The 17,163-nt window shown below is 49.1% G+C and overlaps 2 protein-coding genes across 6 annotated transcripts in view; one reads left to right on the top strand and one right to left on the bottom strand.

The window, feature by feature from the left end:
- ADAM28 (ADAM metallopeptidase domain 28) overlaps positions 1-17,163 on the top strand; it is a 790,284-nt gene that overhangs the window by 10,886 nt on the left and 762,235 nt on the right. For 3 of the 5 annotated variants that reach the window (XM_062212784.1, XM_062212788.1, XM_062212785.1), the window contains exon 1: positions 15,783-15,861. The exons of 1 other annotated variant lie outside the window; for it this stretch is intronic. The gene's annotated coding sequence lies outside the window, so the exon portion shown is untranslated. Of the gene's footprint in view, positions 1-15,782; positions 15,862-17,163 lie in introns of those variants that run through there. One more of the 5 variants, XM_062212789.1, reaches the window with a different exon arrangement.
- NKX2-6 (NK2 homeobox 6) lies at positions 13,379-17,138 on the bottom strand. The gene is made up of 2 exons (XM_062212793.1): positions 16,465-17,138; positions 13,379-13,986 (listed from the first exon to the last, which is right to left on the bottom strand). Exons 1-2 carry the CDS (start codon positions 16,733-16,735, stop codon positions 13,379-13,381), a joined length of 879 nt encoding a protein of 292 aa, XP_062068777.1. The 5' UTR covers positions 16,736-17,138.

Raw genomic sequence — 17,163 nt, forward strand, 5'->3', positions numbered from 1 at the left:
TCTCCAGATCCTGCAGGGTTTGTTTCTAAACCCAGCCAGTCATATTTGATACACACAAGTTCAACCCTCCGCAGAGGATTTGTCAACACGCACTGTGGGTTTATATTCTGACTCCGACTCACTTTTCCTCGTTTCTTCAGCTGTGTGAGAATGACATTTCCTCTCTTGACAATTAAATGGGCAGTTTATGGAGGACATGTGGCACTGTGAAGCACACCAGTGCTCTGGGTGCCACCGGCGTCACCATTGTTATCAGCATTTGTCACAGTGAAGCCATTGCCAGCAACAGCCGGTGTCGTCTGTAACTGTCACTATACAAACAAGAAGGCAAAGGGCTAGACTTGAGAGGTAGGACCTGAAGGATTGTTCAAAGCCTAACGCAAAAGCTTCCAGCGGAGTCCAGTGGAATTTGGGGAATTCCTTTGTTCCCGTTGTGGGGAAACTGGAGGCAATGTTGTCCCCTGGTGGGCACTTTAAGTAGTGCAGGCAATGGCTGTGGTTACCCCGTTGGCAGTATGGGCTATAGTACTCAAAATCTTAGCGTTGTGTGTGTTACTTTCATGTAGTGAGTTTCCAGGGCTGCTTCTGAATCCAGGCATTGCTGGATGGAGATCAGAGCCCTTGGGAATCTCTGGGATCTTATACATCTCCAGTTCTTTGGGAGGAAGAACTGTTCTTTGAAGCTATGCATTGGTTCAGATCCTCTAACTTACTCCAAGACTAGGGTGAACATGGCAGATCAGAAAGATACCACATCAGAAAATGAATATTGGGTGCTGAACCATCAGCAATAGGACTGTTCAGGTCGTTAAATATCAGTAAGGACTCATGTGGCAAAGGCAGCAGAATATAGTGATTATGGTTATGAAAAGGTAATAGAATATAATATAAAGCAATGAACCGTGGAGGCTCAGCCCAAACCTGCACTTTCAGCGGTGGTGATTCTGGATAAGTTTGTCAATCACTCTGAACCTCAGTCTCCTAATCTGGGTATGCATCTTACTCCACTGGACCTTATTGCTGAGAGAGTGATTATGAATTGAATGATATAATGTATGTCAAGAACCTAGTACTTCGTATGGGATTCATAGACATTTATCACTTTTTCTCTGCTCACTGACTAGGCATCTCTTCAAGTTTATCTCCCATGACTCATCCATTAGTTCAATTCAGCTATATCATTGGAACTCCCAATACCTTGATGTATTGTCCTATTCCAGGCAAGGAAGTGGAAGAAGGGAGAAATTAAAAGAAAATGGGTGGAGTGGTAATAAGGTGGAGCAGCCAGAGCTTTCAAATGGTTTTGGGGGAACATAAAATAACACAATACTTTAGATAAAAGCAGGATCTATAACCCTGGCCATATGCATACCCATGACCTAGAATTTCCACACCTCGTACATATGCAACAGAAAGATGTTTGGGGTGAATATTCACCAAAAGACATGCACAAGAATGTCCTTAACAGCATCAATTGGAATAGCCTCAAACTGGAAATAGCCCAAATGCCCATCCTTAGTAGGTTAGATAAATCCCCTGGGGTGTATTCATACAATGGAAAACTAAACACAGGTAGGAATGAATGAACTGCAACTACCTGTAACAATGCGGATGCGTCTGTCACAACAATGTTGACTGAAAGAAGCCAGACAAATGCATGTATGTTATATGACTCCAAAAAGTTATATAATTATATCAGATGATTTCCTATGGATTTAATTTTACTAATTTTAAAAATAGATAAAACCAATCTATGATATTAGGCATCGAGATGGCAGTTTCCTTTGGGGACTGGTGACAGCAGGGAAGGTACAGGAGAGTCTGGGGAGGATGCTAGTGTTCTGTTTCATGATCTGGGGCTGATTATGTGGAAAGGTCACTCTGTCAGATTTCCTCTTGCTGTGTGAAGGTGCTGCAGGAAGTCTATAGAAGGGGCCTGCGCTGTGGTGTAGTCAGCTAAGCCTCTGCTGTGGCACCGGCATCCCAGCCGCTCCTCTTCTGATCCAGCTCTCTGCTTATGGCCTGGGAAAGCAGTGGAGGATGGTCCAAGTTCTTGTGCTGCTGGACCCATGTGCAAGACCCAGAAGAAGCTCCAGGCTGTGGACTTCAGACTGGTGCAGCTCCGGCCATTGCGGCTGTTTGGAGAGTGAACCAGCTGGTGAGAGACCTTTCTCTCTGTCTCTGCCTCTCTCTCTGTAACTCTGCTTTTCAAATAAATAAATAAATAAATCACAAAGTAAAAAAGAAAGACAAATACCATATGTTCTCCCTTACAAGAGTATTAAAATTTTTTAAAAAACACTCAAAAAAAGAAAATTAGAAATGCCTGTGGATATGTTTTGCTGCAAATATGGTGTTTTGTCAAACTTTGTTTTAAACATTTATCAAAAAAGATAGCAATTATATACTACTATAATATTAATGATTTTGTGACTTTTAAAATTTACTTTATATGAGTGAAATTGAACTTCTTTTCATCTGATTATTGTTTATAGTCCTTGACTATTTTTCTGCTAGACGATTGTCTTTTAAATTTTTGTTTAAAATATAGTTGGTTATTTGAAAGGCAGAGTTACAGAGAGAGAGAGAGAAGGAGAGACAGAGGGAGAGATATTTCATCTGCTGGTTTACTCCCCAAATGGCTGCAACAGGCTGTGCCAAATGGCTGTGCCAGGCTGAAGCCAGGAGCCCAGAATTTCCTCCAGATCTCCCATGTGGGTACAGGGGCCCATACGCTTGGGCCATCTTCTGCTGCTTTCCCAGCTGCATTAGCGGGGACCTGGATTGGAAGTGGAGCAGCTGGGACTTGAACCAGGGCCCCTATGGGATGCCTGCACTGCAGGAGCCGGCTTAATCCACTGTACCACAGTGCTGTCCCCCTTTTCAACTTTTTATTTGTTGAACACTTTATTTAGTAGAGCCATTAAGCCTTTGACTATAATGTAAATTAAAATGTTATCCCCCAAAACTAAAAAAATGAAATTAAAAAGTGAAAAAAGATGAGTATTTTGGTGCAAAGATATTGAAATGCATGTCTAATTTTTCCATAAAATGTTTTTTTCATGAACTATTTAAATGGAGTCCCCATACATGCATTCTTTTACCTGCATGCTACACTAAAATAAATAAATAAATAAATAATTATGGAAGAGTGGCCAAAATTGACTTCTTCAATCAAGTGTCTTGCTGTTATTAGGGAGCATTAAGAAAATGAACAAGTACGATGCAATGGTGGATGCACAGTGCAGCAGGGAACAAACCATGACGCTGAGAGCTCAGGAACTCCTGACCCGGTCGCTCAGAGAAGACTTCCTTAGGAGGTGGCATTTGAGCTGGGCCTCTGAAGCCGGGAGGGGAAAGCTTGCCTGGTGTGTTTAGGAGAGCTGACTGCAACAGAAAGCATGTAGAAGGACTGGGCAGGAAGTGCGGCTGGAAATGGAGGTGAGAGGCGTGTTGTGGGAGTTTCTGTGCCTTGGGTTAAGGAATGTGTACTGTACTGTACTTTGAAATATATACAGTTTCCCCATAACAGCCCAAAAATGGTCTGGAGAGAAGGGAGTGGTGGCAGAGAGATGCACAAGGTCAAGGATCTGAAGCAAGATGGTGGCAGTGGGAATCTAGAACAGGGCAGGGTGGAGAGAGCAGAGTTAAGTAGGACACTGGGATTTCTGCCTGGGTTACAGACAGGATGGAACAGTTCGTGGAACATGGAATATAGACAGTGGAGTGGGTTTAGTGGGAGGGAGCTGGGAACAGATGGGCTGTGCTTTAGATTGAGGTGCCTGGGAAATATTCTTTTTTTTTTTTTTTTTTTGTATTGTGTACTTTTAGGATTTTCTTTCTTTTTTTTTTTCACTTTTATTTAGTAAATATAAATTTCCAAAGTACAGTTTATGGATTACAATGGCTTTTTCCCCCTCATAACTTCCCTCCCACCCGCAACCCTCCCAACTCCTGCTCCCTCTCCCATTCCATTCACATCAAGATTCATTTTCAATGATCTTTATATACAGAAGATGAATTTAGTATATATTAAGTAAGGTTTCATCAGTTTGCATCCACACAGAACATAAAGTGTAAAATGCTGTTTCAGTACTAGTTATAGCATTAATTCACATTGAACAACACATTAAGGACAGAGATGTCCAGGAAGTAATAGCAGCTGGATCTGAATTCAGGACAGAGGGTAGAGCCAGAACTCTGGATGTGGGATTTGGGAACTACATGCATAGAAATGGTGGTTGGCTCTTCAGAGTAGATGAAATCCGCTGGGAATGCATATTTGTTGAAATTCGTGACCACAGACACATCCAGACAATTGTTTTCTGTGTCACCTATCCCAAGTCCTTGGTTCCTGTGCACTTTGTGCTCTGTGCTCCTCTCTGCTGCCCTCAGGTGGACTCCCTACCCTTTCCCTCCATCTGTCTCAGTTTGGTGCATCATTCCAAGGAGCTTTCCTGGATCACCTTGGTTTGATGTGCTTTTCTTTTCCTATAAACATCTGTTGCACTGTCACTAGTTGACTTAGTTACCTGCCTATGCCCTCCATTTTTTTTTATTTATTATTTTTATGTGTGTGTGTGTTGAGATGTTTCATTGTGAAGAGATTTCCAGAGTGTCTCTGAGATAGAACCAGGGACTTCCCTGGGCCAAGGGAATCCCATCCCCAGCTCTCCACTGCTTGGACATCCCCCTGCCCCAGCCCACAGTGGCCTTGGGCCTCAGCCTGGGCACTGGCTTCCAGAGCTTTGTACTTCCTGTCATCTCCTTGGGTAACAGCACCAGCCCTGGGCAGGGCACCTGCCTTTCCACCTCACAGATGCACTTGCACAGGCTGTACTTTGGAGGGCCAAAGCTGGCTGGATGAGAGAGTTTTTCTCCTGCTCCTCCTTCTTGAGGGTTTCCTCATTCTTCCCTTAGATTCTTTGGATGTTGCTCCATGATCTCCTTATTACTCTTTGTCTCATATCCACCAGGACCTGCTCCCCAGAATCTGGACAGAAACGCAAGAAGGGCAACAGCATCATGTTCTTGAACATCATGATCTGCACCCAGGAGTTTTTGTACTGCATCTGAAGTATGTTGAAAACAAACATCCTGGTGCCCTTGCCCAGCTCCTGGTGCTGTTGTAATTCCCCATCATAACCTTCACCAAGTCCCCCTATCCCAGGTACTGCAGGGTGCGATGAGTGGGGAAGCAGCCTTCACAGGCAAGGCTACGAACAGGAGCAGGGGGCCTCGCACCAGCCCATCCGAAGCCAGGAGCCAGGAGCTTCTTCCGGGTCTCCCACATGGGTGCAGGGACCCAGTCACTTGGGCCATCTTCTACTGCTTTCCAAGGCCATTAACAGAGAGCTGGATCAGAAGTGGGGCAGCCGGGACTCAAACCAGAACCCATATGGGATGCCAGGGCCATAGGCAGAGGATTAACCTACTACACCACAGCTCCAGCCCCCAAAGTTTATTTTTCTCCCATGTAATAGTTGGAGGATAAACAGAACAAAAGTGATGTGATGTCATAATGTTGGGGACTCAGACTTCTTCCATCTCATTGCTTTATCATCATCTAACACAGCAACCATTGCTCCTGCGATTTCATCTGTGTATTAGCCAGCAGCTGGGAGAGAAGGGGTGTGGAAGGAAGGTCTTTCCTACTTAAGACTATGTCCTGGAGGGTTATCCATTACTTCAACTTACATCCCTTTAGTCAGAGCTTTGTTACTTAGCCCACCCTAACTGCAAAGGAAGTCTGGGAAATATGATCTTTAGCTGGAAGACCATGTAGTTAACTAACACTGTGAAGTTCAATTATTAAAGAAGGAAGGGGAATCAGATATTGAACAACAGCTAGATTTCTTCCCAATATGTGTATCTTCTGGGTAGGGATCATAAGGCAGGTGTTTATTGAATTGTGTGTCTGATTTACCCCAGTCAGAATAAATAGCTATCTTCTCTTTGCTCCCATGTGATGCTTTTAGAATATACCTTTTCTAGTTTTCCCTGTGGCATTGTCTCACCTGCCATTTGATAATGTTCTGGAGAACAGGAAGTGGTTTTGTGTATTCATACATCTCACTTGCTTGTCTCCACCCCCCCCCCCCCCCCAGTGCACAGAGGAATTTATTACTCTTAGTAGTAGGTTCTTTGGAAATATTTTTAATGAAACTGGTATTGTGTTGCTCCATTCACTCGGACAGTCTCCCTTAATAATTGCTATCTATAGCTAAGTTGACCTATGGAAGGACAGCAGGAAGAAAAATACAGGTGACATTCATTCCCTCCACACCACGTCGTGGCTGACAGAAATCTTAGGCTTCCTGTTTATCAAAGACAAGACAGCCCCTGCTAGGAACCAGATTCCCATCCACACAGGAGAGAAGGTTCTGGAAGATTCTGACTACTGAGGAGCCGAGTCAGGGTCTGGGTGTTCAACACAGACTCTGCAGAGTCATTTGATCACTTGCTCTGTCCACAAATGCTGTGGAACCCTCACTCTGACTGGCACCAGGGCTGCTGGAAATACACTGGGCAGACCCGAGGCTGGTGTTCAGATCTGGCTGCAGACACAGAGTCTGTGCGTTTTGGTGTGGACATCCACCGTGCTCCTCCAGGAGCACTGCAGGGGAGCAGCACTGGTCTGGTTGATGAGCTACATGGGGATGCCACACGAGGCGCTGGAGACCAGCGCCGGCCTGGAGACCGAGGCCATGAAAGGAGAGCATCCGCTGGGGCCCAGTGATGTTCTCACTCAGGGTTCCATTTTCCTGGGCCCTCAGAATTAAGAGAGACTGGTGACAGGAAGCAGGAGCCACTGAGGTATGCATGGGAAGAAGCCAGGAGTGACTGGGACCAGGGCATAGGACCAGCCCCACGGGGACTGTACTAGGAAGCGCCGTGAGGCTAGGGGCAGGGCTGCTGGGTGCTTCTTCGCTTTTCTTACGGTGGAATCTGGACTGTGTCACTGAGACCACCTCTCTCTCTAGGGTTGAAAGGGGTCATGTGGGCTGCCGGGCAGAGTCTAAACAGAGAGGGAGGAAGGCAGAGCGACTTCCCAGGAAGCTCTCTCCATGCTGTGAGGGGAGGAGAAAGAGTTCAGGGGCTGAATGCTTCCCGATCCCAGTTGGCCATCTGAAAGCATGAATCAGTGTCCCTGGAGGTTCAGGGTTGGTGGAAAATATAGAAAAAAAAACTGGGCAAGAATAATGCAACCATCAGGGTCTTCAACTATTCCATCTACTGCCAGACAGATGAAGAGGCAGCTATATCTCCCCCCCACCCTCTCTGGCATCTTTCACCAATCAGATTTATCCCCTATTAATGTTTTCCAAAAAGGGGCTTCTGTCCCTCAAGGCAGAAAGATAAGAAGGTCCCTCAGTAGTCCCCTGAGCTGTGTGAGGACTTGAACTCTCTGCTAAGACTTGCTCTGTGGAAGTAACCCAGGACCAGAGAACAGTCAGTCTCTGGTCTAGTCCCAGTTCTGCCTCAGGCAGTGCTGCTGTCACCATTTTGACCCTTGGACACTTCTTCCGTGGATGGGAGGTGTCCTTCATTATTCGGGGTGGGGGGATTGGTTCCAGGACCACCCCTCAGATACCAACATCAGTGGATACTCAAGTCCCTTACGTACAATGGCATGTGTTTTCATATATCCCATGTACATCTTCCTGTATACTTTCAATCATTGGCATGTTACTTATAATACCTAATACAATGTCTATAATCACTTCATTCTCATAGATTTCAGCTTACTATATGGTATTCTGCACGAGGCAAATTCAAATTTTGATTTTTGAAACTTTCTGGAATTTTTTTTTTCAAGTATTTTTCATCTGTGACTGAACCAGCAGACACAGAGGGTGAACTATTCTCTGCCTCAGATGGAGGTGCATGGTGAGTATAAAATGAATCATACAATGGTTAAAAAGGACATATTAGTGCAAGGCTGCCCCTTGCTATATACATAAGAATCTGTCAGAGGATGGAGCCTTACCCAGTATGTCAGGACAGTGCAGGAGCACCCAGGACACATAGAAGGTACAGGCTCACCAATAGGAAAGAGTATTGTTTGCAGCCACCTATGTTATAGTCGGCAGCTGGAAAATACTGGAACTGCGTCTTCAGTAAATACACACATTGAGGTGCAGGCATCTAATGGGATATAATATTGCAATGAAAATGAGCAAAGGAGAACGATGTACAACACCATGGATAAATTTCACAAACATCAAGTTGAGTAAAAGTCACCAGTCTTTTACACACAGTATGATTCGACTCATATAACATCCAAAATCAGGCAAACTTTCTCTAAGTTATTAAGGGATATTCCCCCATGTGTATAAATCCACAAACAGACTTCATAAATTATTATCACAGAAGTGAGAATAACTGGTACCTTATCCTGTGGAGAAGGAGAAGTGGGGAAGGAGTTTGCACTCTGGGAGGGACACTGGGAAATGGCCACAGGGGACCTGACACCCCATGCTTCTCCCTTTGAGTGGGAGTGCTATCTGTGTTCACTTTATAGGTAGTATTTAAATTCTGCATAGGAGGGTGGTACTTCAAAATAATTGTGAGAAAATGGAATTAAAAATAAGTTTAGGGGCTGGCATTTGGCGGCTGCATCCCATATCAAAGTGCTTGGGTTTGAGTCAAGGCTCTGCTTCCGGCTCCAGTTTCATGCTAATGTGCACCCCAGGAGACAATGGGACCAGGTACTGGGGTCTTTTCCACCCTGGAGGGCAACCTGGATGGAGTCCTTACCAGGCTCCTGGCTCCTTGCTTCAGCCTGGCCCAGCCTCAACTGTCATGGGCATTTGGGAAGTGAACCAGCAAATGGGAGATAATTCATAATTCATTCTCTCTCTCTCTCTCTCTCTGCCTTTCAAACAAACAAATTTCTTTTAAAAAGCTGGCAGTACATTTTTTAAAAGGTAACTTTATGTCGGTGCAAAACATTGACATCTACACAATTTTTTCATAATTTACATTTGCTATGAATTTTTTGAAGACCACTGAGCTTGAATGCATGGATTTCAATGCTTCTGCACCTAAATAAACTTTTCTTTTAAATCTAATTTCCATGAGCTGTTTTTGGTTCATACGTGCTTTATATAATATTCTAGATATGAGCTCTATCTCCAGTTTTGAAAAATTAAAGTCACCTGAAATGAACAACTCCAGAGGTCCAGCTCCTTGACTTTATAGGTTTATAGAGGTTAGGAGGCTTCCCCAGAGCCACAGGGTGTGTTTCTAGTTAAACTGGCACTGGACTGAGACATCTCCTAACTCAGGTCCTCTCTTCCCCTCCCTCCCTCTGACAAGGAAGGGCAAGGAGGAGCACAGCTTTGTTTTGTGAGAAAAGAACAGGCAAGCTGATATGATAAACAGCTGGCATATATGCTGAGGATTGAAGACTCTTTCCACAAGGAATTTTTAAAAGATTTACTTATGCTCCCAATATGCTAATTATGACTGTAATAATCACAACAATGCTAACATCACACACACACATACAAATCTGTGTGATCTAGTGAGACTCTGGCTCCCTCTGATTTGCAGATGGAGTGGGTCTGAGGGGGCCGGGCCAGGGGAGGAAGGACAGGGAGCCAGGATGTCTGCGATTTTATTGACTTATCCACCTGGCCTAGGTGAGACCCCTCGCCCTGGGACAGTCAGGAAAGGAACCTCTGCTATCTCTCTGAGAGCTTTTTTGTTTTGTTTAGAGGTCAATTACTTCCCATTTGGGGAACTTGTGAACATTAAGAGGTGACTGGAGTGACGGGTCTGAACGATGCAGATAAGAGCCTGATTGCTTACTGAGCTGCTCCCTGGTAAAAGCCCTGCCTGGGATAAGCGGTCTGTTGGGAAAGGACACACAAAAAGGGGCAGCTTTCAGTGGGAAGGAGAGATTACAGAGACGGAAGGTGGGCGGCTGGGGTGGGCGTGATGAGCTGGGAGACGGATGGATGCGTTTTAAAGTGATCCTGACAGGCAGGGAGTGAGGAGCTGGGAGAACTGAGCTCCCTTTCCCTCTCCTTTTCTTTAGAAAGAACTTGTTGCAGTCATGTGAATCTCACACTTTCTCACCATGGCCTGAAGAAAAAAATACGTGGATTGTACATAGACAATGTGAATATATATTGAAACAAGTCAGAGAAACAGACCTTCCACCATTGGTTCGTTCCCCCACATGTCTGCAACAGCTGGCCCTCAGTTCAGATCTCCCCCATGGGTGACAGGGAGCCACACACTTAAACCATCACCTGCTGCCTCCCAGGGTACACATAAGACTGAAGCTGGGTCAGGAGCTGGCGGAGAAGGGAGTCAGAATTCAAGCCAGGCACTCTGATATGGGATGAAGGCTTCCACATAGTGTCTTATCCCCTGCTCCAGTGCCCACCTCCATTGAGCCAAATACAAATTCACAGCATTCCAGGGAGCATAACCAAAAATGTGGCTGACCATGCGATCTTAGGTGTACATTTAAGCACCACCCCTCCTACCACCCACACCTTTTCGGTCAACTGAAGGCAGTCAACAAATTCCCATAAGCTATTTTGAATTCTATCTCAAATATTTCTAAAATATGGCTCTGGCTTTGGCATAGCCCCATGGACATTTCTCCATTCCCAAATCTTAGATTTTCTTGAAACTTATCCGAGCTGGCAGTGTCATCCCACAATAATCACCAAGATTAACGCCCTCTTCTCTGCGGCCCTCCGTAAGTGCCCCAGCTCACACCGGGTTTTCTTGCTGTCTAGAGAGAGCTTATATTCTGTCTGTTTGACATGCGGCATATACCACCTTGTATTTTTAGATACATTACTCATGTTGGTCTTTGCTCTCCAATTAGACAGTTCCTTAAGGGCTGTTGCCAAATCTTATTTTCTTTTGTATCCCAACCAGGAAAGTGCAGCAAGGACTGAGCCACTGAAGACTGAACTCAGTCTCTGCTTTCCCCTTCACAGAGAGCCTTGGCCACATCATTGCTTTTTTTCCCATGCTTCTCCAGGTGGTACACAAAATTATGGAGAGAGCATGGGAGTCTCACATGCCCTAACTCAGGAGGCAACACCTATGTGTAACATTGGATTCTGCTAACTGCGGCTTCTCTTGCTTTTCTATGTTGGAAGGGGATGAGAGGGTCAAGGAAGTAACATTTACTATTAATTCTTTACTCTGTGTAGAGTCATCCCACCATGACCTTCACTTCTGGGGTTGGGAATCTTAAAGCTGAAAGGATTTTTTTAAAATTAACATACACTGTCTAGTGATGTCTTGGTTAACATTGGGTCACATACATACTAGTTCTGTATATTATAATGATAAATTCCTTTGGTCTACTATTTTTACTGTGCTTTCACCATGTTTGAAAGTAAAATACCATTGTGCTATGACTTCCTACAGTGTTCAGTACAGTAACATGCCGTCTCAGAGTAATAGGCCATATCACGTAGCCTAGGTGTGTAATAAGCTGTACCTCTACCATGTTCACACAGTGACAAATTGCTAATGCAGTATTTTTCAGAATGTGACCCACCCCATCATTGACTCATGACTGCACAGAGCTTTAGCATGTGACGTTAGAAAAATTTAATTCAGTCCAGCAACTGAGAGCCAGACAGACTGTAAGTCAGCAGCAACGTTCGAAGGAAACTCACCTGCCATGAATCCAAGGCTAGTGTCCAAGGTAACCTCTCTTATAAGAAATAGCCTCGAACATGAGAGAATCACAAGTAACACTGTATGACAGTTCTCTCATGGGGAAATCTTACCTCTAATCTCTATTTGCTTTCCCTCAATTTAGTTGACCAAGGAATATTTCCTAATATTTCCAAACTTGAAGTACACATATTGCACTTTTTAAACCCAGATTGGACAACGCTAACTATGGTTGAAGGACACAGTTGGTGTTTCTAAATATACCTTTATTAGCAGTGAAGATGAAAAGTAAACAGGAGAAGTGATAAAAACAAAAAGGAGAGGAACTGGAAAGAGTAGTTAGAAAAAAGAACAATTATTCTTTTGACTTTTAGCTCAAACACATAAACCTTAAGGGATGTAAACTATGCCTAGGCACTGACCTAGGTATAGTTTATAAGGATTCAAGCAGGCTATGCTTCCAACTTTAGTGAAAACAACCAGGGCATATTCAGGAATGAGAATATGTTACAGGAAGTACATTTTAATTAAATATGAGAAGTTACTAAACAATAGACTTCAACCTCTGATGAGCCAAGGGTCCAGGAGCATGAAGAACCAGAGATTTTATTGTTTAAAAATGTGATCCAAGACGGGAGGCTGGGGGAATAGAGCCAGATATTCTACTAAACGTGTACTGCCAGCGCCAAATTTCCTCTGTGATCCCGTCTTTCCATTACTACAATGGATTTGTTCCCACTTTTCAAATAGAGTGACCTCAGACACATTGCCATGAGGTTGTCAAAATGTCGCTGTAGGAACCCTAAAGTTCAGGCTTTCTACCCATCTGGTTAGGACTTAGAGCCACGAGAAGCTCCTTTCCCAGTGTGGAATTCAGAGACTGATTCTATTCTGAAAGAAAACCTGTAAAGAGGAAGAGAGGAGTGTGAAACAGGCACTCAGGTAGCCCGCCTGCAGGGCTGAGCCAGCTTCGTTCCCCTAGAACGCCTGGGCTTCGTTTTTTACTTTAATTCGAGGTTTAAGGCTCTGTAGAGAGCAGATCCTAATGGCCTGCGCTGACACGTAGTGTATGCTGACACTGACGCCAACACACACGGATATGTAGTGCAGGAGGTAGTTAGGAGGAACTGTGCTGTATACAAAATGCAGTGACAAAGAACAACCGGAATGTGGGTCCTCTGCCAGGAGAGCAGTGGCCAGAAAAGAGCGCTCTTTGCTGCATTATTAGGGTCCTCAGGGACGAAACCCTTAGAGGGCATCTAAACCCCGCAGGAGGGCACGGTTCACTGCAGGGGTCCCTGGGGGGTCCTCCCCCTCCCGGTTCCCACACTCCTCTCCCTCTTCCCCGCACCTGTTCCTTTAATTGGAGGCTGGGCGCGCTCTGCACCACTTCCTCCCATCACACACTCCCCGGTGCCTTGGGCTGCCGTACGCAAAGTAAAGGGAATCTCGGGTCTGCGAGGAAAGTTCTCTGCCGCGGGCACACTGCCAGCCACCCTGGGTTTTCTTTTTTGCCTGTACTGCTTCGACGGGGTTAGTCCCTCTGGGAAGGAAGTCCCAGGGCCTTCGGCGGGACGGCCGTTCAGGTTCAGGGGAGGTTCGCAGCCCCAGATCTGGTCGGGGAGAGCGCCGCGGGGCCTCGGGTTTCCTCCTCCGCAGCGGTCCGTCACCTGCGCGGAGGTGGAGGGTGCCGGAGCACCGGGTCCTGGTGGACGCCTCACCACGCCCTGACGCCCTGCAGCGTGGCGGGCAGATGGTCCTGCGGGGTGACGCTGCGGCCTCCGGGACCGAAGCCCGGGCCGGCCAGTGGCGTGGGACCTGGGGTCGCGCTGCCGTAGCAACCGCTGTAACCCGCGCCGTATGGGGCGCTTACGTAGCCACCATAGCAGGTGTAGGGGGCTGCTGCGGCGCCATAGGGGTCGGAGAAGGCAGGCGCGCCGGGACTCAAGCAAGGCTTGCCGTCGCGCACCAGTACGGGCACTGCTACCCGGCGCGGAGCTAGCGGGTGGCCGGCCAGTTCCAGCGACTTGTCCTGGCGCTGCCTCTTGCACTTGTAGCGCCGGTTCTGAAACCAAATTTTGACCTGCGTGGACGTGAGCTGCAGCGCGCTGGCCAGGTGCTCGCGCTCGGGCGCCGATAGGTACCGCTGCTGCTTGAAACGCCGCTCCAGGGCCAGCACCTGGGCCTGCGAAAAGAGCACCCTCGGCTTCCGCCGCTGCCGCGCCTTGGGCAGCTCGGTGCCGCCACCGCGCACACTGTCGCAGCCGCTTCGCTCCAGCACCGTAGTCGCACCGCGGAGGGGCGAGGCCACACTCAGATCAGGCTCTGAAAGCACAGGAAGGAACGCCGTCAGCACCCAGCCCGAGGTTCACCAAAGCAATTCTTACATCGTTTTCGAGAGCGCCCTCTCTCCCCCGCTAGCCTCACTCCCGTCCCAGGCGTGCTGACCATTCCCCTGCCCAAGCTCGTACCTACTGGAACACAAATTATGACTTCTACGGACCCCGCTGTACTTGTCTTTTCCCCAGAGGCAGACCCTCGATCCAGTTTATAGCAACTCCGCTTTCTTCTTGGAATATTATGTACATGAGGCAACTTTTTAAAAATATATTTCTTAAAGATTTCTTTATTTGAAAGAGAGAGAGAGAGAGAGAGAGATCTTCCATCAGCTTGTTCACTCCCCAAATGGCCACAAGCCAGGAGCCAGAAACATCTCCATGCGGGATGCCGGCGAGGCAGGCAGGGGCTTTACCGCTAAGCCACAAAGTCCGCCCAACTTCTGCCACAAGGACGGAGTATGAATGTGGGGGCCTACGAGGTTGGGGTTATCTTTGGGCTGCCCTTGGGAGGAAGGGCTAGGGGAGAAGAGGAGGTAGGGGGTGGAGAGGGGAGAAGAGAGAGAGATGGAGAGAGAGAGAAACCGAGACAGAGACTGATGACTGGAATCCTCAGAAGGTCCAGGCTTGGACAAGCACAAGGCGGGTTCCGCGTGCACAGCAGGAGATCAGCCCCAGGCCGTCCGGGGAATACTGAGTGGGCCCCAGCGGCACACACCCTCACCTTTGCGGTCATCACTGCTCCACCCACACCAGGGACGCGTCCCTCTTAGACGCGATGCTCCGTAATCCAGATTAACAAAATAAGGCAAACATATTTCCTGACTAGGAAACGGACGCTGTCTCTGAGGGAGATAGAAAATTGAAGTCCACATTTGGCGTCTTTCTTTTCTTTTCTTCTCCTCTCCTCTCCTCTCCCTTCCTTCCTTCCTTCCCCCCCCCCCTTCTCTCTTTCGTTCTTCCCTTCGCTCTCCTGTCTACAATTAGTTATTTTGCTCCAAGGATGGGTACAGAGGAAATCCTGAGTTGTGCTGGACACTCGCGCCCAGAGAAAACCGGGGCGGGGGGGTGCAATTGGTGGTGACGCAGGGCGGCAGGCGCCTAATTAGACCCAGTGCGGGCTGGAACCCGCCTCCGAATCCCCAGCTGCGCTGGCACAAGTTCCTAGAGAACGGAACTGTTTCCTAGCTAAAATTTGAGGAAAGAAAAACTCGCTTCAGAGAGAGAGGCCTGCTCAGAAAACCTGAAGCTATCTCCCCTCGCAAGGTGGAACAATACCGAGTAGGGGTTGATTTCTTAGCAAGTTGAGAAATTAACAACTGCTCTTTGGCGACGCTGGAGAGCAAGCAGGAGCCTCGTGAACGTGGCTGACCACACGGGCTGGGTGGCTGCGCGCACCCAGGGCACGCGCCGGCACTTTGCCCCCTCCGGGTCACAATTCGGGGTCCCACCTACCCTGGGTCCCTAAAAGCAAGGTGGCTCGGCCGGGGGCCGGTGAGGCTCGAGAAGCCCTGCAGGCGGGTCTCCTTCCCCCGGAAGTGGCCGAGGAGACGCCGCTCGGGTTTGCCGGCGGAGGTGGAACGCACTGCGCGTGCCTCGAAGGGCGAGCCTCTCAGCCTGGCTGAGGCGAGGGCTGAGTTCGCCTGACCGCGCCCGGGGAGGGAGTGTGTGTAGAGTCCGCTGCGAGTGCGGCAAAGCCTCAGGTCCTCCAAGCTTCCGGAGTCCGGGAACAAACAGCCTGCAAGCCGGTGAGCTTCTCCGAACACCGCCTGGCCCCAGAGGCCGCGTGGCCTGCGACGCGCGCCTCCAGGCCCCACCGACGTGCAGGGGTTTGGAGAGAGGACCGGGACTTTCGCATTCCTCGGTAAGTCGGGTCTCTCCCGCCCAAGGCTCTCGGGTCGCAGTAGCCAACGCGGCGCGTCTCCCCGCCTGCCCGCCCGGTCCCTGCCTGTCGGCAGGACGTCGAACACACAGGGCCTAACACCTCCAGGCGTTGGTCCGCACCTCCCGTTGTCGAGATGGGGAATCCGTGTACGGGAGTGGCGGTGCTGGCCAGGCCGATCGCGCAGCAGCTATGGGAAAGGGCCGGCCGCGGTGGACCCCACAGTCGATAGGGGTCCAACGCCTCCCTATGCTTCCCCCACCTCAACCCCGATAGCTTAGGGTAGGCAGAGGCTGGGAGATGGCAGGGCAGGGTGGGCTTAGCACAGCTGTGGGGACGTGGCTGCGGGAGCGACGCGCGGCTGGCAATGAGGGGCGGCCGTGGGAAGAGGGAACTCTCGCCTTATTTTGCATCAGCACTCCGGGTCGGGAGGAGGTATGAGTGGGAGCTGTGGGGCCGGCCTTTTAAGGCTCAGAGGCCAGGACCCAGGGCACTAGCAGATGCATTTTCCCCACTGGCATAGATCTGTAACACCCCCGCCCCCGTGTTCCTGGCGTTAGAGCCTGGACCCGCGCGCCGACTCACGTGGCTCCCCCAGTGGTTCTCTGTCCATCTTCACCGACGCCTCACACGGAGCCCCGGGAGACCTCGCGTCGCCGCCACTGCCGCCACTATCTCCGGCGGCGCTGTGAATCCCCGGTTTTCGCGGCTCCGCATCTGTTCGCGGCCCTTGGGAGTTTTCAGGGGTACGCTGCGCCCGGCGCCGTGGCGAGGCCGGGAGGCCGCCCTGCTCGCGCTGCGGCCGCAGGATGTCCTTGACGGAGAATGGGGTGGAGGTGACCGGACTCAGCAGCATCCCGCAGGCGGAGGGGGCGGGGCTGAGGGCTTTCGGGACCCGGCGGAGCGCAGCGCCCTCAGCTTCCCGTCTTGTCGCTAGAGGTCCCGGAGATGGACCCTCGCGCTGGGACAGACTCGCGGTGTCCCGGACGGAGTCCTCCTCTGAGCCATCTCTGTTGGCAGAAGAACCAGCGCGGGGCGCCGAGGCTGCCGTCCCCCATTGGTTCCCGCAGAAACCACGTGCTAACCCTGCACCTTCCTCCCTAGGCACTTTCTTCCCGAGCCCTGCTAATCCTCCCAGCCCCTAGCCACCTTCCGGGGAGGTTTCATTCTTATTGACGCTTCTCCAAAACCAAGAAAACGTGGAGCCACGTTGCCCCGCGCGGCTCGCATCTGCCACAACACGGTGCACACGGGAGCTTCCGAGGTCAACCACGGATCCCCAGG

Source organism: Lepus europaeus, chromosome 16 (genome assembly GCF_033115175.1).
Source record: "Lepus europaeus isolate LE1 chromosome 16, mLepTim1.pri, whole genome shotgun sequence".
NCBI lineage: Eukaryota > Metazoa > Chordata > Mammalia > Lagomorpha > Leporidae > Lepus > Lepus europaeus.